Consider the following 27,019-nt stretch of genomic DNA (forward strand, 5'->3'; position numbering starts at 1 on the left):
TTTATTTCAGTGATGAACAAACATAACTCACCTTTTCCTGGCCAAACGCTTTGGCTACTAGAATACATCAGCATACCTAAGCAACACCCACATAATCCCCAATCAGGTATATTTACTTTTTCTCCGGCAGGCCTTTGTGCTGATATTTGCTCTCAAGTCAGAGCTTCTACGGCAAAGGCACCTCCTCGGAATTCAGGCAAGTCTTTCTCAAGTTCTCGCAATCAGGCCAAATTTGCTCAGACAGGAAGTTCAAATGTCACCTAATTGCTTTCGTTCTCCTGCTTCACTTTGTTGTCCTCCGAAGAGGTGGTCCAGAAAACTGAAACTGCCCGTGTTTAACTAGCGTTTAGCCCCTTCCGAGGCCTGTCGCTCTGCTCCGCTCGCCTCTCCCGACTTCGCTGCCGAATTCCAGGCGGGCAGTTGGAACGGCGAGCGGGATCGCCCGGAACGGCGAGCGAAGTGCAATTTGCACGGAAGCTCGTGTTCGGGGCCTCGACTTCACAGTCCCATAGATCTGAACCGAGTTAAGTTCAGAAAATGTAAAAGCAGGCGAGATAGGACAGACAGCTGTCCATTTTCATTAAAGGCTGGCTTGCAACTGTTCAAGTTCGTGCGAGAGACGGAGCGGTGTGTGCACATTTGTGGGGTGCTCACATAAACAATAACATTAAGCGTGTGCTATACACATGCACTGTTATTGCTAATGAAAGAAGCGTCCGGTTTCAAACCCCGTTCACCTTCTTTACTAACTGAGTTTCCCATTAAAATGCCGCGGGCGACATGGATCTCCTTCCCAGGGCGCTGCTTCCAGGCGTTCGCTGCCTCTTGGCCCGGCGTGGCGAGAACATCTGCGAGGATCGTTGAGCACAGAGGGCGAGGGGGGGAGCTGTGTGGGCGGCCGGAGAAGCAGCGCGAGCTGGCCTGATTTCCGTGTTTATTAACGCCCCCCGGGGCCGAGGCCACCTCTCTGGGTAGGAGGCCAGCGAACGGGGGGGGGGGGCAGCGGGTTTGTCTCTGAGCCCCCCGCTCCCCCGCCTCTCCTTCGCGAAGCTTGGCCCGAGGCTGTTCGCCTTTGATTTATAGGCTAAGCTGACCTTGCTGCCGCGGAAAGGAAGCCTTGTTCCTGGGGATGGGAGGTCGCCAGAGGCGGGTCGCTTCTCGCAGGCAGCCTCCGGCCTGTGCTTGCCACAGTGCTCGGCTGCGGACAGACGGAGAAGCGCGGCTGTCCCGGCTCCGGTGTCACTCCAGCGCAGAGATTCGTTGGCGTTGCCTGCAGGCCTTCTGAAGCCCGCCCGCGCCGCCTTCGCCTGCCTCTCCGCCCGGTTCCCCACAGCTCGATCCCACTGCTGGGGACCCAGTCAAGGCTTTGCTGTTTGCTTAGGCCCACTGTCCTGGGCTGCGCAGCCTTCTGGGTCCCGCCGAGTGAAGGATCGCGGGAGGCCACCGGGCAGCGCGGGTCGGCTGAAAACCAGAGGATCTTCCTTCCTCTCGCCACTGCCGGCCCCTACCTGGAACTCAGCCCGTTGGTTTCAACGGAACCTCGCTTCCTAATCGTGAAAGAGTAGCGTTTCATGACTACATTTGGAAGATAGATCACCTTAGTGAGCGCGCGGGAATGTATGTATGTGTCAGTGTGCGCGTGTGTATAGTCTGCATTTGTATGTGCATATATACACACGCACATATAGCCAGAGAAATAGTTTCAGAGTGAGAATCAAGTCCCAGAACGTCTTCAAAGACAGAAGTCTTTCCTACATTTCAACTCCCCCACCCTCAAGAATTTTTTTTTAATTTCTAAAAGGATGTATCTGTTGTCTTCCCATCTTTTAATATTCCCTTAAATCGACTTGAGAAATAATGATGCCAGTAGTCAGGAGAAGTGCCCACTGGTTGGCAGCGCCAGAGGAGGAGGGCCGTTTTCAACAGCATTCGAGTTTTTGATCCTGTCGCCGTTTCCTTCTTTCGTGCTAGGATGAAATAAGTGGGAAGTGGTTGAAGAAACAGAGACGTTGGAAACTGCGTGGCAGGCGGCATGCCAGCTCTTTTCTTTTAGTTTTTTAGGATTATCCTCAATAAACTTAATTTCCGCGCATAACGTGATTAGGCTCGAGTTGTTGCAAACTCTCTGTAGATTTCCACTCTTCCTTTGGATGCTGTAAATTCAACCCTGCTGCAGCCTAAACCTTCCCTCCACCTATGCCAGGTGGGCCTCCTAAACTCACTTGAACTGAACTGGAAAGTCAACCCAGGCGTGAAACCGCAGTCTCTGTAAGGGTATTAAGGAGATAGATATGTTTCCCTGGGATATTCTCCCCGAATTGCTTTATTAATAGGATGAGGTATTTAGAGAATCTAGTTGATCCCTGCAGAGGAACACCTGAAGAACCTCCCCAACTCTCCTGCTCCTACCTGGTAGCTTTGGAGGCCTTGTAAATAAAAAACGGGCATGACCATAATGCATCCTCAGCAGGAGGGTAAACTATATTACGGGAAAATAACTTCCTGTCCCTTCCATTGAAGGAAGTGGGAATCGTACACATATACAGAGAGCAGTTACATGATTAAGCCCAGGTGGCGGGTGGGTCGGACTTAGGAATTAAACTGAATCAAGTTTAGTTTCTCTGGGCAAGAATTAAGTTCACCTGAATTTTCTGCATAAGAGAGAAAGCAGGCCAGTCCAGCTTCAGTCCACCAAGCTAATGAGACACTACATGCCTCCCCCCGCCCCAGCCACGTACCCAAGACTAAGCGACTGGAGGAGATTTTAATTGTTTTAAAACATGGGTACGTTTAAGAACAAGCAAGTCATTTTTTTTTTTTACGCAGCCATGATCAAATTCCCATCCGGGAGCATTAGCACGGTTTTAAAGCTTCCTTAGGTTTCAAGGAAAAGCGGAAAATGAAGGATTTGTATAAAGGGGGGAATTGAAACCCCTAGGAGACCTACTGGAAGTGGCCCTATGGATTGAATGGAGCTTCTTATTTTTCCAGCGTTAGGGATGACTTACCCGGAGTCCTGGGGTGAGAAGGATGAAGCTCGATCGCTGAAGTCGGGGTTTACGGGCGTAAACGGGAGCACAGAATTTCACCCTCAGAGACCGCCTTTTAGCTTGGGGGGCCGGGGGAGGGGCGTGCAGGCTGGCGGAATTTCCTTGACTTTTACCGAACCCCTGAGATCTTCCAAGCAACATCCTCAGCCCCCCGCCAGCCTCCTCCCGCAGCACAAAATATTTTCTTTTGGAAGGAAGGGGTCTAGTTAGAGTTCAGGGAGGGAATGGAGATCGGAGTGGGCGCTGCTGTTCAGAATGTCGCTCCTTGTCTCTCTCACACACGCGCAGACACCCCCTCATTTAATTTGTGGAAGAAGGGAAAATGTTACTGCTGTCCTTGGAAATAGCAATCTTTGTCTACTTCGAATTGCCTTAGGGACGTCTCAGTCACCCGGCTGGCCCCTGTCCCCTAAGGTGGCAGACTCCAGAACTGCCTTGCTTACTGCTGTTTTCTTTTACTCTGTTCAAGATGTTACTTTTTTACCTAACTGGGTTTACCAATTGCATATTTTTAAAATTCTGAGTGGAATCGGCACCTTCATAACTTTAAAATTAAGTAAGCCGATTTGCTTTGAAGGATATCCTTTCTGTAGTTCTAACCACTTCAGAAGATTGAGATCCGAGGTACTTAAGGTCACGACCAAAACTATTATATCTAAGTAACCGCTACTGTAATGAAACAGATCCCACCGAAGCTATAATCTTACTCTGACGGGTTTATTTACTCCACAGACAGCTTCACGGAAATCAATAGGACTCACTTTTGACGAAAATGGGCTTTCGCCGTCCAATTCAATAGCCATTCCAAATTTCCTTTTCCTTCATTTCCCACTAGTAATTTCTGAAGACTTATGGCGCAATTTAACCATCGCTATTTCGGTATAACAATAATGGAGACAGCGTGAGTGCCGCTATAAATCACTAGTGAGGAAATGGCCGGATTCTCTGGGAGTGTCTTTTGTTGAACCGCAGATTTACTTCAAAGGAAGCATTAGAGTCAGTTTGCACGTGTGGATGTGGTTGCAGATCCTTCCAAACTATTGACTTATTCGTGACTTTCCAAAACTCTTTTCCCCGTTGCATTGTTTCAATTAGTTTCGCAGTATCCCACCTGGAACAGGATTTTAGGAAGGAGGAGTGGCGTTCCGAAGGCAAACGGAAGTCTCCTCTGCTTTTATTTATTTAAAGAAGTCTAATTCGCCCAGGCAAAAATATCCTTAGCCGCCTGCGTCTCCCTCCCCCACCAGATTTTTTTTTTTTAGTGCCGTCCCTGAACAGCCCCAGCCCCCTCTCGCGCCGCCGCGCACACCTCCGGAGGCCTCAGAAGTAAATCCCATTGATCCCAAGGATCAAGCAAGTGGGATCGCGAGAGAAGCCGCCAGGCCGAAGGGTCGGCTTCGAAATGCATTTCCTTCGAAGGAAACGCGGGGCGGACTGGCTGCCAGGCTCCCTCCCTCGGGGGATCTTTGCCGGGCAAGGCCAGGAGTCCGACTCGCGGGGCGCCCGTCCTTATTCCAAGGGCGAAACTCGTCTCCGCGCGTCGGTGTCCCACAGTTTCGCTCCAGGAGGTGGCTCTCCTCGGAGCGGCTCGGGTGGGAGAGGAAAGCTGCGCTCCTCACTCCGCTTTGTCGTGTGTTTGCCCGCAGTGAGTGACAGCTCGCCCTATCACAGCCCCAAGGTGGAAGAGTGGAGCAGCCTGAGCAGAAGCGGCTTCGCGGCCACGGCCCAGCACGTTGCTGTGAACGGGCTGGACAAAGGCTCCCTGGAGCACGAGACCAAGTACAGCCAGGTAAGGGGCGCCTGCGGGGAGGACGGGGGTGCGCGCCCTGGGCGGGGCCAGAAGGGGTGGGGGGACTCGTGGAAAGGGGAGGGGGATCGCACGCCTGCTTCAGAGGCTTGCCTGGAGGAGCTTGCATTCGAGTAGAAGCGTCGCATTTAGCCACCTACCTGGCTGAGAGACGTGTGTGTGTAGAGTTCAAACCAGAGCTTCCGTTGATCGATTCTGGCCCTGGATGAGCTCCCCAAGTCACGCCCTAGGCCACTGAAATACAGTGATTGTGTTCACACACAGTGCTTAAGGCAATCGGGTAAAGACCTAGCAGGCACCTTCCTTCAATATGACAAGTTTAGTCGGCATTAACATTGGTAGGGTCACTGGGTGACGGGGCTTGGGAAGTTGTGTGAACCCGGAAAATTCGAGAATAGGGTTAAGCATGTTGTGTGAATGCAGCCAGTAAAGCTAAAAGGGTCCGCCTGTTTGTTCTGTAGTGGGATTTCATGGGTTGCTCTTTCCCCCTCCCCACACCTTCATCTGCCCTTCTTTGGAGCAGCAGCCCCACATTGCCAAACACAAGGTGCTTTAACAAGTCTCTGGTTTTTCAGATGTTTTTCATCAGACCTGTGTTTTTAACCCATTTCTGCTAAGGAACAAGAGTTTAACTAGATTATTTGGTCCTGGCTCTAATCCATGCTTGCAGTGCAGTTTGCTCAGAATTATGTCATTCACTGCATTTGCACAACACACTGGCTAAACTGTGGTTGGCTATTTTGTGATGTGATGATTAGTTGTGCAAACTAAAATGTGATTTAATTCAATAAGTCAAAGTTCAGTTGACCATAGCTTGGTGTGTTTTAGGAACTCTGTCTCTGTTTCTACTCCCAGGTAAGCCTATATAGCAGTTATCTGGGGATAGGTCTCCTCAGCTCCCTGGGACTTACTTTCCAAGATACATATTCCAAGCCTGCAGCTTATCTAAACGTATTAGGGGCTGAAATCAGAGGAAACGCACAGGAGGTCATGGCTGCGCACTTGTGGTTCTTCCTCTGCCATTTAGGGCAAGTGACAATGAATGGAATGTTGCTGGCGAAGCGGCTTTCTCTGTTCATTAGAATGCTTGGGTACATGCATGACTGGGTTGGCTTCAAAGAATTAACCCAGGATGAGATATCCGGGCAAGTGGAGGGACTATCCCCACATACAGTAATTAAGCATGATCCTTGCTGGTGTTGGGCTGAAGCTGCTGCCAAATGGCTTTTTGTTCCTACTGACAAAGGAATGGCTCACCAGGGATACCAGCTCATCCTTGCAATGACACTTTGGAGGGGGTCAGATCTCAGGGTACTGATCTCCTTCGGCAGCGAAAAGGCGGCCCTGTGCCTCTACCCGGCACTTCCAAGCTGCTCAAACATGAGAGTGAAGCTGTTCTGAGACCTTCAGCTGAGAGGAGAGTGCTGGAAGGATATGTTTCCTGAATAGGAAACCCAGGGCAAGGGAGATCAGACCTGAAATGGGTCGGCTCCTTAGATCTCTGGCTAGATGGACCCTGTGACCAGAATTCTATTCTACTGCGCTCCACCATTTGTTTGCCAGGCAGCTGCTTTTCCAGGGATACCTAAGGCCTGTCAATTGGGGGGCCTGCACAGGGCCTCACCCAACACATTCAGGGACTCATTGAAGAGTCTGTTTAGGCCACCTGACCCAAATGCCTGCTCAGGGCAGGAATCCAGATTAAGCCATCTATACAGATGGCTGCTTACCTTCTGTTTTAGTTCAGTAAAGGGGAGCTCACCGCCTCCCTGGGTAATTGATTCCACCACAGGTCTGCTCTTGATTTTGGGGTGGGGGGTGGGGGTGCTGGTACCATTCAGTTGGAATCTGCCTTCTTGTAACTTAAATATTCAGTGTCCTGTATACTGGAATAAAAGAGAACAGGTCCTGGGCTGCTTCTATGTGACATTGTTTCAGATACTGTAGTTAAAGAATGCTATCCTATCCCTTTCAGTTGTCTTTTTTGAAGGGTAAACGTATTAAGTTCTGTTCTTCAGAGGGCTCCATTTCTACCCCCCTGATCACCTTCATTACGCTATATGAACTTATTCCAATTTCTCTGAATGTTCTTAAAATATGGTGCATAAAACCGGGCACAGTACTAGAGGTGAGGTCTAAGCAGAGCAGAAGAGAATGGAACAATTGCTTCCTATGATTTAGAAATTATATTTATGTTGATACAGCCTTAAATGGTGTTGGCCTTCTTTGCAGCTATGTCATACTGCTGACTCATATTCAGTTTGTGATCAACTACTGTTCTAAGATGTTAGACACAAGTACTATTGCAAAGTTAGGCATCTTTCATCTTATACCTGTGCATTTGATATTTGCTTCCTAAGTTAAGAACTTCACACTTATCTCTTAAATTCTGTTACTTGCAGCCCAGTTTGCCCACCTCTCAATTCTGTTTTGAATTTTATTTCTGTCTTCTAAGGTATTCAATAGCCAGTCCAATGTTGTATTCTCTGTAGATTTGATAAACGTTCTCACTGTGTCATTATGGAAATTAATGGAAATATTGAAGAGTGAAAGACCTAGAACTTGTTACTCACTACTTGACATTTCTCTTTAATTTGATCAGCACATGTAGAATCCAATTTTAAAGCTAGCAGTGTATCCATTAATTGTCATGCCATCCAGCCATACTTAAATATCTTGCTAATCAGCATGTTGTGGATTAATTTGTCAAATGTTTCCTGAATCAAGATATATAATGTCTACAGCATTCCCACAATCCATCACAGAGGTTGCCCAATCAAAAGATTGGATTAGTTGGCAAGATTTGTTCTTGAAAAATCCATGCAGACTTCTCATAATTATCACCTTTTTTCTCAAGCTGGATACAGATCTCTTTATGATCTGCTCTGCAGGCTCTTAAGATTGGTGTCAGAATGGTCTGTAGTTTGATAGACCTTCCTTTTTTTTCTTTTTGAAGATAGGAATAACATTTGCTATCCTTTAATTATCTGGCACCTCATTAGGTCTCCAATGTTTTTCAAATATCATATAGAAAGATTTAGCCAGATCATCAGCTAGTTTCTTCCATACTCTAAAATGAAGTTCCTCTGGTCCTAAAGATTTAAATGAGGTTTTTCCTGTTCATCTTGAGCATCACTCCTCCAAAGCAGGCTGGGCTAGTTATCCAAAGTAGGCCTTGTTTGGGTGGTAGGGGTGGAGAGAGGTTTGACAAATGAAATGGTCCCTTAAAGTTCTAGTATGCTCAATTTTGCCCTTTAAAATTCCTCCAACCCCCAATCCAAAGGCAAAATGAGCAGAAAAACCCAGGGTGAATTTTTTGGTCCTCTTCACTCTGAAGGAGCTTTGGGAGTAGAAAAGGGTACAGCATGCTGCTGTGTACTTTCTCCATCCTCTCTGTTCTACCCCCACCCCACCCCATCCTTCTAAGATGGTCTGTTTTCCCTATGTTTCTTTTGGTCACACCTTTTGTGAGGTCTTAATGTGAATGATTTCACTTACCTCAAATGTCTGCTGTATTTGGAAGCTGCTTCTGCTCATTTTACTGCACTGTAGTGGAATGATGGTGCTGCAAATATATTTGGTCTACAGCAGAGTCAGTTCCTACCCTGGCATCTGGCTTTTAGGAGCAGGTTGCATAGTTAAGGGAGTGTGCTCCAGAGACAGCTCTATTGGACATTGGTGTGTTTAGGAAGTCTTTCAATGGCAGAGCCTATGGTACTCCCAAAGTCATAAAAATCCATCACTGGCAGATAACTTTGCTTCTCCTGCCTTTTGTCAATCTTTTATTAGCAATGTTCCTGCTTTCCCTGTAGCAAATGGAGTAAATTTTATTCTGTTCTTTTGTTATAAAGAGAGAGGGAAAATGTTCTTCCCTCATTCCATTCCACTGTTAGGCCAAATGACATGACGATCCTTAGGCATCAGCCAATGGAAACAGTACAGTTGGTTGAAATGGGAGGGAGATGCTGCCATTTCTTATACTAGCTTATTCAAACATCTACCCCTGTGCCGTGGGAAGCTCCCTTTCTAACGAAGGGGTACCAAGACTCCGATGTGAAAGAATAGGTCTGGTGAATATGTTGAGGCTACAATCCTATATGGGCAAGCACCCCTTAGCAAACATCCCAAACAAACACAGTGGGGCATATTTTGGGGAAAACATATACACGATGGTACTTTTAAGCCCCTACTTCACATTCCCATTGATATCACTGGTAGTTTAAGATGCATAACTAGCATGTTTGAATGGAGACCTGTGGAGATAAAGGCTTAGCCATCTCACAAGGTACCAAGTGTCCTTAGGACCTCCATTGTTTGTTTGTTTATTTCTTTATTAAATTTGTCCCCGCCCATCGGGGGACTCTGGGCGGTTTGTCTTGTTCATGTCACAGAGTATAGTCATTTGTACAAAAAAAGAAAAAAGGGTGAAGCACTATTGTAGCCACCATTGTGACTTCTGTTTTTTTACCATACCCTGCAGACATCTTTCTTTGTGTACTTATATATTTTTATTCCATTGCAAGATGCAATGGTGCTTTTTAGAATTATGGTGCCATTAAATATGCCTAACAATTTTCTTAAATCTCTTTTCCTGAAATATCCAATGTATGTGAGCCATCGAAGTGATCTGTGAGTATGGGCTAAGGAAAAGCAGGGTTTCAGGAGACTCACTCATATTCCAGAGTGCTGACTTGTATTTCCTCCCTGGGCAGAGGCATGCATCATTTCAGATTCAAAAAATGATCTGATCTTTTTACATACCAATTATCTTCAGGTATATCAAGGGATATACAAATTGCACTGTTCCCATGCCTACTTTTCTATGGGACATATACACTTGTGTTGAGAAAATAATCTGCTATTAATTTTTGGTGGATTTATTTCTCAGATATTTTGTATCTCTGGAGAAATAGGTCAAAATGTTAAAAATGGATTTATAAAGCCAAATTAAATTTATTTTTAAAATATTGTTGGTAGTATTTATGATTTTATTGAAATTTTAAATTGTTTTTATTGTGAACCGCCCAGGGTCCCCTGTGTGGGGGAGATGGGCGGTGATAAAGATTTGATAAATAAATAAATAAAAATAAAGTCAAACATTTGATTACAAGTTTAACCAAAACTTACTGAAGCCAGTCTTAGTCCCATGTTAAAAAAAAAGGTTTCAGTGCCAATATGTTATCATGCAGCATTGAAAGCAAACATGCCTTTTGTTTTGTTAATCTGATGACAAATATTCGGAGCACCTTCGTTTATTTTCTGCAAAGTAAACTATATATGGCCTATATGGAAGGAAGGACTATATATGGACTTTTCCAGATAAGCTGCCACCTTTAAAACTTTTAACAGAAGATATTTTATGTCAAATATATAAATTAAAATTATGTTACAATTATACTTTTAATACTATGGTTTATTTCTTGGAAGTTGGACCCTTTATTTTTAGTGAAACTAAGTCTACATTGCCATCTCAACTTTCATTAATAAAATCTCATTTATGAAGTGATGTGTTGAAACACTGTACTTATACAGCAACATCCAACACATCTATATGCCCACTTGAGCCTTGTGCAGTGGATGACTTTCAGATATACTGTAGAATCAAATAATTGTGCAGTTGGAAGGGACCACAAAGATCATTGAGTCCAATCCTCTGCAGTCTGCATGTTTTCATGATCTATTTAGTTGCAGTATCCGTAACTCCCAGACTGATTATGAGTGTTATAATCCAACATGTCTGGAGAACACGGATTGGAGAAGGCAGGACTTTGGGAATAACCTTGGTCCTCAGCCCCAGCCTTTAGGGCTTGTTACAGACCGAGCCAGCATTTTAGACTATTGGCATGACCCTTTATTTTTAAGCCATCTTCAGTGTAATTCTTAAGTTAACCCTTTTTAACAACATTGAATTTGATTGATTCCCTAATTCACTCCTCATTACTGCCCACAGAACAGTTTTGAGTCTTTCTAGCACCTTTCCACCCACCAAAACATGGAGGCCTCTCTACACTGTCCTAATTCCCTCCCTCCATCAATATGGGATAGTAGTGGGAGAAAATTGCACTTTTAACTTAATTAGGATCAAGCCACTAAAAAAAGTTCTAACAGTTTTTCTAGTACATATGTTAGGAAGTATGCAAGTTCTTCTTGCATATTTCTTCCTATACATTTGTTGATGTATAAAGTAACACAGACCATAGTTTGAATTCTCACCTTTGTATGAATGTCAGTTCCTTACTCAACCCAATAAACCCAATAACTCAACTCTGAGTTAAATTGCAAAAAAGGATTCAGTTTCAGCATTGGTTGTTGCCATTGTCTAAAAAATGCACCTTTATTTGTCTTAATCTCAGCAGGGGAATAATGCTGTTGGAACATCCCAGTTCTATACATTTAAGCCCCACTGCAGTTCATGGCATTCATTTCTGAATAAATATGTATAGGATTGCAGGGTTTGTTTATTTATTGTATCTGCATCCTGCTGCAGTCAGTACAGTTCTCTGCAGTTAGTAAGAGAAGAAGCCTCACTGAGAAAAGATTTTCTTTCCTCCATTCTCTGATAGCAAAAACCCGGTGGTGCAGCACATCCAGCTGATGTTGGTGCTGGGCTGAGCTCCCTTGCTTCTATGGATTGCAAGGGGTCAAGTCATTCCAGCATTCCAGCTGTGTGCATTCAAACATTTGGATGTGCATTAATTGTTGGGGGTGTAACATAGGCAGTTTTCAAGTGCCAGCTCAGCCATGCTCAGTGGCCTTAGTTAGGAAGACTGTTCCGTCTCTGCTGACATAAGACTGAGGTTAGGAATGGCTGGAATAAGTACTTCCAGAGGGCGAGCTGTATTGGTCTGCTGCATCGAGAACAGCAAAGAGTTTTTGTTGCTTTTGAACTAAGTACTTATAAAAAGGGTGTGACAGAAAATGTTAAACATAATTACTGCCAGTGCAGGCAGTCCAGTCTCCCCCCACATCTGCATTTGTCATTTCAATGAGAAAGGGGAGCAATTCACATATGTTATCATCTTGCAGGTACTGTATGTGTCAGTTCTTGATGGATTCCATGCATAAATCCCTTTCTATGTAGGTTTTATCTGTTTTCATTTAGGCAATACTCTAAGGCTGGAGCATCCTTGCCCACCAGGCTACTGAAAGAGATTAGCTGCATCTGATTGACAGGTATAAAAGGGATGATAATGAATATCGAGGTCTATTTATAGGAAACGTGGGATTCACATCCACAGAATTCGTAAATTAAAAGTATACTTTTTATTGGCAAGCCATGAATAATTTTAAATAATATTAAGTACTTTCAGGGAAAAAAATAACAATGCCCTGCAGACATTAGGAATGATTTTAATTACTCTTGTGTGAGGATTTATGTCTTTGTTCATCAGTATTAAGAGGATACTGATCACAATCCTTCAGAAAGCAATGCAACTTCTTCAGCATCATGAATGGTGCTTATTATTCTGATTTCCATTTGTAAGACTGGAAGTCTTAATTAACTGAAGCAACAGGACAGCCTTCCCCCATCTGATGACCTCCAGATGTTTTGGACTTCAACATCTATAATTGTCAGCCAGCATGCTCAGTGTCCAGACTGGCTGTGAATTATGGACTTTGAAGTCCAACCCATCTGGAGAACACCAGGCTGGGGAAGGCTGCAATAGATCAATCAACTAAAATTAGCCTTCTTAGAAAACATTGTTTTAAACTAGCTACTATATATTGGGCAGACAGTGAAAAATATGCAGTATATAAGACAGTCTCTTCTTTAGCAACAGCTTTTTTGCTGTAAGTTCTCTCACCCTTCTGGATCCTGAACAAACAAAACTCTAGCACTAGACTGAGGTTTTGGTCATCTGATAATGTATGTCAATTTAAACAATTAAAGAACTCGTTATTCAGCCAAAAGGGAAACAATTACTCAGTGAAAGATCCTGGCAGTTTTGGTTGTCGCTTTCCATCAAAATAGGACAGCTAAGTCTGTGTTCATATGCCTCAATAGAAAAATAAAATCTTTATAGTCCCGGTTCACCAGCACAATTTGGTTGCATATTGTCTGTCTACATTGTAACTAGGCCTGACTGATTATTTCTTTAATTAGTTTATATCCTGCCTTTCAATGAACAGAGCAGATAATGTGATATAGAGACGTTATAGGCATTTTTCCTGCCTTCTTATAGTCAAATACGTGTTTTGCCTGTGGGTTTTCCTAATCTCCAGAGTTTCCTGAATGAAACCTGATTACTCAAATTTTGTTCAGGAAGTCGTGGTTTTGTAATTGCCTCCATAGAATAGAGGCTGACCTGAAGTTAGTGGGACAGATTCACCACTTGAATATTCTTTAAGTTTACACCAGTTGCCACAGGTCAATGAAATTGTCACCAATGTAAAAATATAAGGACTGTAACCCTGCATTTAGTGGGATGATTACAAAGGCTCTTGCCTAAGATAAATAATATTTAAATACATCATTGCTCTGGCGTGCTGCTTGCTGATTAAAGTCTTTGCATTGGGATTATTTGTGCTTCCTTAAGTGGTTGATTCACAAGCTGATTTATCTGAAAACTCAGCTTCTCAGTACATTTTTAAGTTGGTTCTTTCTGGAGACACAGTCGGCATTGTGGAGCTTGTTCCCTGTGTTTTGCATAATTGAACAAGCCATGGGTTAAGGCTGCAATGGAAAGCTTTGTGGAATTGTCTCAAAGGTCTACCCAGCACCACCTTTTCTTTCTAACCATTGATATGTCTTTGGAAAGTTCACATCAAGTCAAGGAATAAAAGCAGTAGTGCCCCCACCATAGTTCTGAGTGGTAGATTACTCCTGGAACTAGAGGCTCCATTTAGTTATCTTTCTTCCTAGCCACTGCTAAACTTACCATATCTATAAGAACATACTTCATTTACCGTAAAGGAACAGTTTCCTTTTGAATCCTAAATGTCCTTCTGTGGTTTCAAGCACAAGTTACTTGCTTTTTCTCTCTAATGTCAGAAGGTTGTCCTGGAATTGTTTCATGCATGAGAATTTTCTGATGTGAAAAACCTATTTCCCAAAGTTTACAAACACAGGCTTCCTTTCTTTGCATCCATAGGTAGAGCTGTTTTTCTTTTGCTGTCTGTATAGATGTGACAACAGGCATATCCCTCCCCAAAGATTATCTCCATGCTTGGAATGGGAAGTGGAATTTCCAGTCCCAGCAGGTGGCAGCACCTAGCTAGCTTTGGCTGATCCCCCCAGATTTAAATAGGTTCAGACTTGGCTAATACTTGGATGGGAAGCCACCAGGAGTTCTAAGGAAGTTGAGAAGACTGCAAAAATAAATTCTGCTTTCTTCCATCAACCTTCCTCAACCTGAGCGTTCTCCAGATATGTGGATTCCCAGCTGGCAGAATCATTGCTGAATTGAAGTAAACATCTGGAAGGCATTCAGCTTGGGGAAGGCTAGCTTTTATAGTTTAGAAGCTTTCATGAAGATAGCATAGGTGACTTCTACAGCAGAGGGGAACATCTGGCCCATGGAGTGGAGGCTGCATTGATATCTTTTATATCTGGCTTATGGAAGTTTAGGTGCAGACCTCTTTGAAACCCTTGCCTCCCCCACGTTTCCACTAATACAGCAATCTGTCCTGTTCTCTTTCTGCCTATAGGAATGCCATTCCGCCTCAGCTCAGAAGTAAGCTAGGAATGATCTCTCCCAATCTCTGTCCAAGCAGAGAATGCCTTAGTTAGAGGCTGGGAATGATCTTTTGCAGCCTCTTTCTGAGTGGTGGAACTTCAAGATGGTCTGAGCTTTGGGGCAGGAGTAGGGCTTCACTTCTCTACATCTATTTATTTTATTTATTTAAAAGACTTTTATGGCCACCCATCTTAAAGCCACAACTCTGGGCAGCTCACAACAGTTATATAAAACCAAATGTAATAAAACAATACAAGCAGAAAACAATGAAACATGATCTGGTCTGCCATACATGCCTGTGGGATGATTTGGCCTCTGGCTAGATTCAGTTCTCCACTGGGAATATAACAAATACATACATGTTGATTGGTAGTGCCCTCTTCTACAGCCTTAGGAATGTAGGAAGCTGCTTTACAGCATTTGTAAGACTAAATATTGTCTACTCTAACTGGCAGCAGCGGTGAGGTCAGAGGCAAAGAATTGATATTTCTAACCAAAATGGTATGAAGCATTTGAATAAAAGCATGAGTCCCTTCTCACTGCTGTGTCTAGAAATAGGCTATTGATAGGCCATCCAGCATTATTTGATTTCCTCTTAAAAAGAAAATTAGAATCCTCACCCAATCATCTTACTTCATTCTGAGGCATAAATATTTCTTCTAAGGAATCCAGAGGACAAAATGTGTATAAGAACTTAATTAAAGATTTACTGGTTCAGACCAAAGTCTACCTAAAGCAGCTGCTCTACAAGAATCCTAGAAAACAGCAGATGGCCAACTATTGAGTGAATTACTGGCCATCATGCTTTTTTTCTTTATTCCTCTCTCGAAGGGGAAATTCCATGAGGACAGCTCAGAGCTTTCCTGAAGGATTGTGATGCAAAGAAGTTGCATCTAGTGAAATGACATTAACATCTAATAGTCTAAAAGCATCTAATAATTTTGGAGAGTGATATAAGTAAAATTAGTCAATCTGTAATTCTTGAATAAGCTCTGATTTATAGTCAATGAACTATTTTTGAATTTAATTAATGCATAGCTTTGACTCCTTTGGTGTGTGACAAGACAGGGTTTTAAAAATAATTTTTACTGTAATATGAGGTGGACTATGATTTTGTGGGTGCAATTTTATTTAAGCCCTCTCCAAGACTAAGGAGACTGTGTTTTGAGAAATTGTTTTTGAACGCTGCATGTGATTATATCATATGGTTTTCAGGGGCTGTTCAGAAAAAAGAAAAGAAAAGTGACTGTCCACATAATCTTCAGTACTGCTTCTATAAACCCTGGGTGGCAGTCATCTTTTTTCACCCATGATCTAATGAGAAGCAACACCTAGAGACATTTCAAACCCTAACTTTCAAATAGTTTTAAAATAATACCTACATTCATGCATCCATACTGTACGTATATTAAAAATAGTGTTTGAACCCTTAGACCATCTCAACAGCATTTATTTCAAAGTAATCCCAGACTTCTTCTGAACACAGAAGACTGAATTTGTAGCTTGGTGTGCAGGTTGTAAATGATAATGTGATGACCATCTCTGTCTGCGTGGCTGTACTTTTGCCACTAGGAGTGGCCATAGAGCCAACTCTAAGACTCTAGAGAAGCTAGCTATGTCATTACAAAATCTTTGTTTTCTGAAATGTGACAGCCAATGAACAAAATATTCAACTCTAATCCAGTGCTCTTCCTCATTTGTTGATCAGCTTTCACCTACACCCTAAGAGCCATATACTTCTTTTTCTTCAAAGAGAAGAAAGTCAGAGTGTCTTCTTAAAAGCTTCTCAGGTACTGTGGACAGTAGGAGAATGTGGAAGAAAAGGACAAATTTGAACTGTAGACCTGCAGAACTGATGAGAAACAGGGACTGTGGCCCTCTAGATAAATCATCCGTGGTTGGGGCCTTCAGAATTAGCGATATGCAATATTTAAAAAGGCACAATGCATGACTGGGAAAGCACAAGATAGAGAAGAGCTGGAAAAGCAGCCTTAAGTCACTTAAAGATCTCTTAAATCTTATGTGATACTTTAGGAATTGAAATAGAGGAAACATCACAGAGGCAATTTATTTCAAGTCCTGTATGCTTAGTTCCCAAACATCAACTCTATAATTAGCACTTTCTATAATTAGCATCATTATTCATACAGCAAAAGAATTGTAGAGAAAAAAATGCAATAAAATAAAGCATGACGCTGTCTTTAGTTTAAATAGTTTCACTTTAAAGAGCTGGTGATTCTTAGAATATTTTGTTGATGCTAAATTCATATTTCTGCACAATGTAAACATGTATTTTCCTTGTCCTGAATTCTCATCAGAAGCCCACAGATTATCAAAAGGGCAAAAAACAAACAAACAAAACAACAAAAACAAAAAACCCAAAAAACCCAACAACCCCAAAACCCCAAAACCCACAAACCCTTCTTGTTTTTTTTTAAAACCCTTTCTGCTTTCCTGCACGTCGTATATAATTTAACTGCTTTGGACTTAAACCAAATAACCTCAAACATGTAACCTTAATTGATATGGTACCTATGATGGCTTGTGCAGGATAAACTATAAGAATTCTTTCTTTTCCAGCTTTCTGGAGCTGACCTGATGAAGTCTAATATAATGAATGACCATCTTTCCTTTTTTTTTGCTCCTAAATTGACATTGGATACTTCAATCTAATTTGTTTATTCCATGTCAAAAAAAACCCCGACTGAAGCTAACAATAATGCGGTTAAGCTCGTTGTATGTTCTGGATGGAGGGGGATGAGCTGATGCAACCACATACACCTGATTCCTTCCCAGGTGAGCTGCACTGAACCCCATTTGAATCCTAGTTGTGCGACCTGCTTCTTACTGACCTCCTGCTGCTTCTATGCCCCAAACACTATGCTGAACCTGACAAGGGTCCTCCCTCTGGATGAACCTAAGAGAGAAAGCCCAAGAGGTGAGTGGATGGCACTGGCCATCTTTCCTACTGAGCGTCATCTGCTCATAGCCTGGTCATCAGTTCCCTGTAAAGGCAACCAGGGATGTGTCATCAAAAGAGAGAAAGAACTTTGCGATGAGATTTATCCCTGGGTCAGAACATTTCTGCTGGGAGTTGAGGGGTGACCACTGCTTGTCTTTTTCATCTTCACTCCTCAGTGCCATCTGATCTCCTCTTCTGGAGCATCCTCTAGCCCCTGGAGCAGATTTGGGCAACATAGGGAAGCAGGGGGAGGGGGAGGGGGGAATCCCTTCATGGAAGAGAAGCAATCCATGGAAGAAGTCCTTCCCTCCATTCCAGGGAGATCTAGGATCCAGGTAAAAATGATAACTTCTCAGATTGTAAATTATGAATTACACATCTTAAAAGTTATTAAGTCACGGCTTGGTATCATGACGAAAGTAGTGAAGTGATATTGATTATCTGGATTTCTAATCAGGTTCTCAAATAGGATATGATTATTCTCGACATTTGTTTAAGTCCTTGAAAGAAATAAGTATTAACTAGAAACTAGACTGCTAAATGATAGAGTGGTTACAGGCAACTCTGTCACTTCATATTTTACAAACTTATTTTATTTATTAATTTATTTTTAGGTTTTTTTAATGCTGCCTTTATTATTTTTATAAATAACTCAAGGTGGCAAACATACCTACTGTTCCTTCCACCTCCTATTTTCCCCATAACAACAACCCTGTGAGGTGAGTTGGGCTGAGAGAGAGTGACTGGCCCAAGGTTACCTTACATTACATTAACTCACAAAAAGACTGTCATTCTATTAGTAATGTGTTACTTCTTTGGTTTTACTGTTTGCCTGGACTCATATGACTGATTTAGGAAAAAGTTTCATGCACATGGAAAAAAGAGATGCTGCTGCTTTAAGGAATCTATGTATTAAAATGAAAATCTTAGAGTTATGGTATCTTTATTCAGGTCCAGGCAGAAGCTTGGAAAAAAAATCAGGCTGCTTTAATGAATAGCAGAGACATGCTGTGCTCATGTAAGGACTGAAATATTATTTCCAGATCATTTTGAATCATGTACAGCCATAGTTCCTAATTACTCGAATAAGGGCATAACTGGCTTATGAAAGTCTCTTGAGGTACATATTACACAATTACCTTTTTAGGTATTAGGAAAGCTGACTATAGGGGAAATGAAGTGAATGGCCTTCTAATAACATGGGGACAAATCTCAGAGATAATTTTGTTACAGAAAGATCCCATAGCTTTGTCCACATACTTATGCATACATAGACACAAGGGACCCCATCTAATTGTTTAAACAAAACTAAACGAGAGAGTTATATTTGTACAATGGAGATAATTAAGTCTTAATTTCCTTGGGGATTCCAAATTATCACCCTGTTTTTTTGCAACACTTTCTCTTAACTGGTTCCTAATAGAGGCTATGATTTGGTTCTCATTGACTAACTCTCTAGGAGGGCACTTCATACTTGTGAATAGGCGCTACTTGTATCTTCCTGTTTGTGAAATATTTTTGAAAAGGGGTCATTGTCAGTGTGGGTCAATCACATCTACTGACACTATTTTTAGTAGCAGATGTCTTTATGATATGACCACCATAGCACTGGCTGGGGAATTCTGGGAGTTGAAGTCCACATGTCTTAAAGTTGCCAAGGTTGAGAAACCCTGCATTAGTAGGTACCTAGAAAGTAACAGTGTCAATCAAATTGAATTAATTTGATATTCATTTAAAAGAACCTTAAATTAAATCAAATTTTGTGTTCTTGGCCGCAGCTACTTTTGGGAGTGCAGCCTCTGGCCAACAGTTCTGAAGCCAAGAATTGCCCTCAGTTTGAAAAAAGCTGCACACCGCTGTCTAAAAGGCAAAGATGTAGATTTATGATTTGGCTTAAAGGCCAAAGAAATGTTGCTTTATTGCTGCTGTAACACTGATCCTTCTGTTTGGTTGTTGAAAGCTATCGCACCAGTCCGTCTCTGTGGGGGTTTTGTGTTTTTTTTCTGAACGTTGACCAAGCCTGTCTTTTCATATCTCCTCATGTTGCAATTTCCAAGCTACTTATTCGAGGTAGTCCTGATGAGTGGACTTGAAGATGGATTTTTCATTATTATCTTTTTCCAGTTCTTAGGCAAATAAAATAAACTTTGCTTAGAAAAAGAATCCAATTAATTCCCATTGATCACGTGCCTCCACAAATGTTTGTGTTCTCTAGCTCTGGGTCCAAAATCAATAGTGGCAGATGGCAGAATTCAGTCAAATTCTCTGATGCTAACCATTTCTTCAGAAGCTTAGTTTTTAAATCAATGGAGCTTGCTTCTAGAAAAAGGTCTGAAAACCTGACTGCAACCTTTTTTGAAAAATAAAAAGAAACCTACCCATGTTAAATGTATCTTTGCTTTTAAAAACTCACATCCATGAATAAAATGTTCATTATCTGTAGGCTGATCAAGCTGAATTGGGCAACGTATTACTGTAAGTCTTCTCCTGGAATTGTAAAAATTGGTTTGAATAACCTAATATTTATCACCCAATAAAGCAAAACGATGTGGCATGCTCAATCCTGTGAAATATATCTGGCTCATACTTGGCCTCCCAATCCTCACTCAGAAGTTTAATCTTTTGCAATTTCATGTGATTCTGTTTTTAAAAAAAAATATGTTTAAATGGGTTTTGAAGCTCATTCCATCAAAAATACAAATATGCACTAATAGTGCCATGAGGCTTGCTTATACAAACATGCAGCTTTTCTAGCTGTTTTGCAAAGGTTTCAGTCTGTTAGGTACATGTTTTGACAGTCTGCTGAGCTGAAGGTTTCAGATTTGTAGTTTGTTTGCAGAGGAACTGTAATATCAGATCAATAATGTCCTGAAAGCTAATGGTCAATAAGACAAAGCAACTTTTCAGTACTGAAATATCTCCCAGTTGAAAATTCAATACGTTCTTCCTTGGGGGAATGATATCCATGTATATGAAGTTTAATACACTTTGCAGTATGGCTAAGCATGGAAAGTCAATGGGAGCAGCAATATTGGATGATTTACTTCAAGTGTGCATAAGCTTCTGTATGCCACGGGTCATATATGAGTATTGTGAAATATGTTGGCTGGTCATATGAGGATGGGGCAAGGGAAAAGTGGGTGTGCTTAAAACAGAAAATATGATAAAAATGACATTTTCTTAATTCCCATTAATACTTCTGCATGTTCAACAGAGCTTTCCTGCTTCCTCATTCTAGTACACTGATTCTGAGGGCTGTGGACCCTTCCAGAGAAGCCCTGAATGTGTTTTCAGGGTGAAAGCATGGCTAAAGTTGGCTAAAATCAGAAATGCTCCTTTTGCAAACATAACTGCTGTCTAGTTCCCATGCACTATCACCCTTCTTCAACCTGATGTTCAGAGGTTTTGGTCTACAGTTGTCATTTTTTCATGGGGTGATAGGAGATACAGTCCAATAGATTTGCAATTGCCAAGATGGGGAATGCTGATATAAGGATAATTATCAGCAATAGGACTGTGCACATTGTATAATAATCCTGTAGATTCAGTTTGCCCAATGTTCTGGTTGGTATGCAAGGTTGAGAGGCAGTAGATTAAATCACAGACTTGTTTATTCATCTTACGAGCTTTGAACCTGGGACTTCCCAGCTCACAGTTTAATCTCTTGACAACTTCAGTATACAAATTATTCTTTGTTTGGCTTATTTGCAAAAGCTCCAGGGGTAGTCCAGCTTTAAGCACTGCAAGGACAGTGGATCCATTAATATAGTGCAGTCAGCTGAGCTAAATTAATCAGAATAAATTCTTGGAATTTCCAGAAGTGTAATAGCTGCTTGACTGTTTTCCCCTTTTATACCCAATCTACTTTGTGTCATTGTTCTTTCTTATATATTAGTGTATTTGTTTGTTGTTTATTTGTTTAGTCGCTTCCGACTCTTCGTGACTTCATGGACCAGCCCACGCCAGAGCTTCCTGTCGGTCATCAACACCCCCAGCTCCCCCAGGGACGAGTCCATCACCTCTAGAATATCATCCATCCACCTTGCCCTTGGTCAGCCCCTCTTCCTTTTGCCCTCCACTCTCCCTAGCATCAGCATCTTCTCCAGGCTGTCCTGTCTTCTCATGATGTGGCCAAAGTATTTCAGTTTTGCCTTCAATATCATTCCCTCAAGTGAGCAGTCTGGCTTGATTTCCTGGAGTATGGACTGGTTTGATGTTCTTGCAGTCCAAGGCACTCTCAGAATTTTCTTCCAACACCACAGTTCAAAAGCATCGATCCTCCTTCTCTCAGCCTTCCTTATGGTCCAGCTCTCGCAGCCTTATGTTACTATGGGGAACACCACTGCTTTAACTATGCGGACCTTTGTTGTCAGTGTGATGTCTCTGCTCTTAACTATTTTATCAAGATTTGTCATTGCTCTTCTCCCAAGGATTAAGCGTCTTCTGATTTCCTGACTGCAGTCAGCATCTGCAGTAATCTTCACACCTAGAAATACAAAGTCTTTCACTGCTTCTACATTTTCTCCCTCTATTTGCCAGTTATCAATCAAGCTGGTTGCCATAACCTTGGTTTTTTTGAGGTTTAGCTGCAAGCCAGCTTTTGCACTTTCTTCTTTCACCTTTATCATAAGGCTCCTCAGTTCCTCTTCGCTTTCAGCCATCAAAGTGGTATCATCTGCATATCTGAGATTGTTAATGTTTCCTCCAGTGATTTTCACTCCAGCCTTGGATTCCTCAAGCCCAGCATGTCGCATGATGTGTTCTGCATACAAGTTGAATAGGTAGGGTGAGAGTATACAGCCCTGCCGTACTCCTTTCCCAATCTTAAACCAGTCCGTTGTTCCGTGGTCTGTTCTTACTGTTGCTACTTGGTCGTTATACAGATTCTTCAGGAGGCAGACAAGATGACTTGGTATCCCCATACCACTAAGAACTTGCCACAATTTGTTATGGTCCACACAGTCAAAGGCTTTAGAATAGTCAATAAAACAGAAATAGATGTTTTTCTGAAACTCCCTGGCCTTTTCCATTATCCAGCGGATATTGGCAATTTGGTCCCTAGTTCCTCTGCCTTTTCTAAACCCAGCTTGTACATCTGGCAATTCTCGCTCCATGAATTGCTGAAGTCTACCTTGCAGGATCTTGAGCATTACCTTACTGGCATGTGAAATGAGTGCCACTGTTCGATCGTTTGAACATTCTTTAGTGTTTCCCTTTTTTGGTATGGGGATATAAGTTGATTTTTTTCCAATCTGATGGCCATTCTTGTGCTTTCCAAATTTGCTGGCATATAGCATGCATTACCTTGACAGCATCATCTTGCAAGATTTTGAACAGTTCAGCTGGGATGCCGTCGTCTCCTGCTGCCTTGTTATTAGCAATGCTTCTTAAGGCCCATTCAACCTCACTCTTCAGGATGTCTGGCTCTAGCTCCCTGACCACACCGTCAAAGCTATCCCCAATATTGTTATCCTTCCTATACAGGTCTTCTGTATATTCTTGCCACCTTTTCTTGATCTCTTCTTCTTCTGTTAGGTCCTTGCCATCTTTGTTTTTGATCATACCCATTTTTGCCTGGAATTTAATTCCAATCTTTCTAATTTTCTGGAAGAGGTCTCTTGTCCTTCCTATTCTATTCTCTTCTTCCACTTCTGTGCATTGCTTGTTTAAAAATAATTCCTTATCTCTTCTGGCTAACCTCTGGAATTTTGCATTTAATTGGGCATATCTCTCCCTATCACTGTCGCCTTTTGCTTTCCTTCTTTCTTGGGCTACTTCTAGTGTCTCAGCAGACAGCCATTTTGCCTTCTTGGTTTTCTCTTTCTTTGGGATGTATTTTGTTGCCGCCTCCTGAACGATGCTGCGAACTTCTGTCCAGAGTTCTTCCAGGACCCTATCTACTAAGTCCAGTCCCATAAATCTATTCTTCACCTCCACTGCATATTCCTTAGGAATATTAGTGAGCTCATATCTAGCTGATCTGTGGGTCTTCCCTAATCTCTTTAGTCTGATCCTAAATTGTGCAAGAAGTTTGTGATCTGAACTACAGTCAGCTCCGGGTCTTGTTTTTACCGACTGTATAGATGTCCACCACCTTTGGCTGCAAAGGATGTAGTCAATCTGATTTCGGTGTTGTCCATCTGGGGAAGTCCATGTATAAAGCCACCAGGTTGTTGGAAGAGAGTGTTTGTTATGCAGAGTGAGTTGTCTTGGCAAAATTCTATCAGGCTGTGTCCTGCTTCGTTTTGTTCTCCCAGGCCATGCTTACCTGTAATTCCAGGTATCATTTGACTGCCCACCTTAGCATTCCAGTCTCCTGTGATGAAAATAACATCTCTTTTAGGCGTGTTGTCCAGTAAGTGCTGCAGATCCTCATAGAACTGCTCTACCTCAGCTTCTTCAGCATCTGTGGTTGGGGCGTATATTTGGATCACTGTGATGTTAGATGGCTTGCCCTGAATTCGAATTGAGATCATTCTATTGTTTTTTTTGGATTGTATCCGAGCACTGCTTTAGCCACTTTACTATTAATTATGAAGGCTACTCCATTTCTTCTGTGGTCCTCTTGTCCACAGTAGTAGATCTGGTGGTCATTTGATGTGAAGTGGCCCATTCCAGCCCATTTCAGTTCACTGACGCCCAAAATGTCTATCTTTAATCTTGTCATCTCACCAATAACCACATCCAATTTGCCCTGGCTCATAGATCTTACATTCCAGGTTCCGATGGTGTGTTGATCCTGAGAACATCGGATTCGCCGTTCACCACCAGCACCGTCAGCCGCTAGCCGTCCTTTCGGCTTTGAGCTAGCTGCGTCGTCACGTCTGGGGCTAGTTGAACTCCTCCTCTGTTCCTCCCCAGTAGCATTTTGACCATCTTCCCACCTGGGGGTCTCATCTTCTGATGGTATACCGACATATCTCTGGTTGTACTGATCCATTTAGTTTTCATGGCAAGAATTCTGGGGTGGGTCGCCATTACCTTCCCCAGGGATCGCATTTAGTCTGACCTCTCTGTCAGGACCTTCCCGTCTTGGGTGGCCCTTCACGGTTTAGCTCATGGCATCACTGAGTTGCTCAAGCTTCAGCACCACAACAAGGTAACGATCCTTTGCTGAAGAATGTATTTGTAGTGTTGTGCTAAGTCAGGTTTCACAGACTGGTAGTTTGTTCTTTGCTAAGGAATCGAGCATAATGGATTTAGCGTTTTCTCTACTTCCTCGCCGTCTGCTGGCACATTCTCTCTCCCATGGCACCTGGCCTTGTGCTTTGCCAGGAGCTGCTCAGCTCTTCTGCTCTTCATATTTCGCGTTGCTTAACCAGTCCATGAACAGACCAAATAGTGCAGCCATACTATGGTTTGATGTCAGCCGATTACAAAGAAGCCAAACCTTTCCTACTTTATTCATGCTAGCAACACATGAACAGAGAGATAGAGAGAGAATGAATGAATGAATGAATGAATTATAATGAAGGGAACATTTTTAAAAAGACTATTATTTTAATGTAATCCAGTCCTGACCTTTGGCAAATATGTAGTTTTCCTTAACAAAATGCATCTGCTTGTTTCCTACCCTCATGTCTGCCCAGATTGGCATTGACAAGAGTCACATATATGTGTCTCTTTGCCTATGACAGTTTGTCCAGGCTCAAAACTCTTCACTCGTGTTCAGTTTGGGTCCAAACAACCTGCCCACTCCAGTCTGCACTGCATACATGATTGCAAGGTGAGAATACTTTGCCTTGGTCTGGATGCTGCTTTTTGCTATGCGAGGATGGCTGAAAGCTTTTGCATACAGATTGTGACCAACTGCCACAAAGCACGGGAGCAGCTCTAACAGGAATTACTCCAAGACTCCAATTCCTGACATTTTATCTATGAGCAACGAACACAAAATGGAAAGCATATTTATGCACAGCAACCATCACCACTTTCTTTAATGAAATATGTTCTTAACTGAAACATGAATTGGGCGCATATGGAGGACAGCTCATCTATACTGATGTAAGCAATCTTGCCATACTGTGAAATAGCTTTGGCTGTGATCATCTTAAATCCCTAAGATTACAGTTAATCCTAACAATTCATAAGTATACATTCCAACTCATGGCTGGAATTAAGATAGTCACCCATATAAAATTCTACATCGTATCACCTATATCCTGAAATATTCATTGCTGCTTTGCTTCTATATTTATAACATTTAATGCTGTGTCTACTAACAAATGAACTATAGTTGTTAATGTGGCCTAATCCCTTGACATATGTATAATACTGTTAGCAGAAAACAGTTTAAGGACTTCTGTAGTCCAGATCCAAGCAGAAAATTCTGCATAGACCCAAGAAAACCAATCACAGTGTGGGTAACTTATCAAAAGCAATTCATAATGTTCAGGTTTGTGATTGGTTTGCCTTGCCATTAAAGCTTAACATCAGGATCATGCTGTGATGGCTATTGTTGCATATAAATGTTTGTGTGGAATTCACAGATATCATACCTACAGCACATGTATCAATGATATGAAGAAATATAAGGCTTATAGGATGTGATATTTTAAATAATTTATGCCAGATCATGCAAATCTTAGAAACCATAATAACTGTGAGAATTCCTATCAACAACCAATTAAGATTTCAGGTGCCATCTGTACAGGCTGTCAGCCCAACAAGGTAGACCAGACTAAGAAACCAATACCATGTAGGTCAGGATTACTTTTATTGTAACAGCTATAGGATCAGAATCTTGCAAGTCTGAATGTGCTCCCCCCCCCCCCTTATCTTTGTGTGAACTAGGCAGGGGCTTGTCTGGGACGTTTTCTCAAGTTACTTTTTGCGCCCGGGCTCAAGCCCCTCTTATCTGACTGTGGCCTTGGTACTGGCTCCTCCTCCTGTCCTTCAAGGTCATTCCCTATGCCCTCTACAGTCTGGCCTCTCTGGATAGCTGCTGGATGCTCAATGCCCACTAAAACCAATCCTCTGCTCCTTTCCCCTTAGAAATAAACGTTGGCGCTATGCAGCAAACAGTATAGAGAGGCTGGCTTTGGGGTTACCAGATAAAATTCAGGATTGTGATTCAAAGATGAGACTGCCTCTTTAAAAGTGGCAGAATTGTGCCTTGATGAATTAACACACACACAGAAATACATATAAGCTTCTTCAAAGTAAAGAGTTTCTATTAACAGATACACATTAAACGTGTTTAATCAAAACGTTCAAGTGATTTCTTTGAAGAACAGCAAAAATACAACAAATTCAATGGGTTTTGTGGAGGAAAGTAACTGTCTAATTCAAAATACAACATACGGTAAAAGGTTGATTAAATGAGACATAAAAATAAATGTTATCAATACAAAGTACAGACCGCAACAAAAAGCATTTATAAATGAAATTTAGCTGGCATGAGTGCAACTTGGCTAGGGTTAAAATTGTGCTTGAAGTAGCATGTTCTTGATTACTCAGTCTGCCTGGGACTAGGAATACTAGTAAATAGGAATAGTTTGGGAAAGATTTGCTGTAGGCAAGT

The 27,019-nt window shown here is 42.2% G+C and overlaps 1 protein-coding gene across 1 annotated transcript in view; it reads left to right on the forward strand.

Moving 5' to 3' along the window:
- The window catches only part of PAX9 (paired box 9), a 50,439-nt gene that overhangs the window by 17,659 nt on the left and 5,761 nt on the right, over positions 1-27,019 (forward strand). The window contains exons 6-7 of the mRNA XM_063288896.1: positions 307-309; positions 4,697-4,839. Coding sequence (XP_063144966.1) covers positions 307-309; positions 4,697-4,839 — 146 coding nt within the window. The remainder of the gene's footprint in view (positions 1-306; positions 310-4,696; positions 4,840-27,019) is intronic.

The sequence above is a fragment of the Candoia aspera genome, chromosome 1 (genome assembly GCF_035149785.1).
Source record: "Candoia aspera isolate rCanAsp1 chromosome 1, rCanAsp1.hap2, whole genome shotgun sequence".
Lineage (NCBI taxonomy): Eukaryota > Metazoa > Chordata > Lepidosauria > Squamata > Boidae > Candoia > Candoia aspera.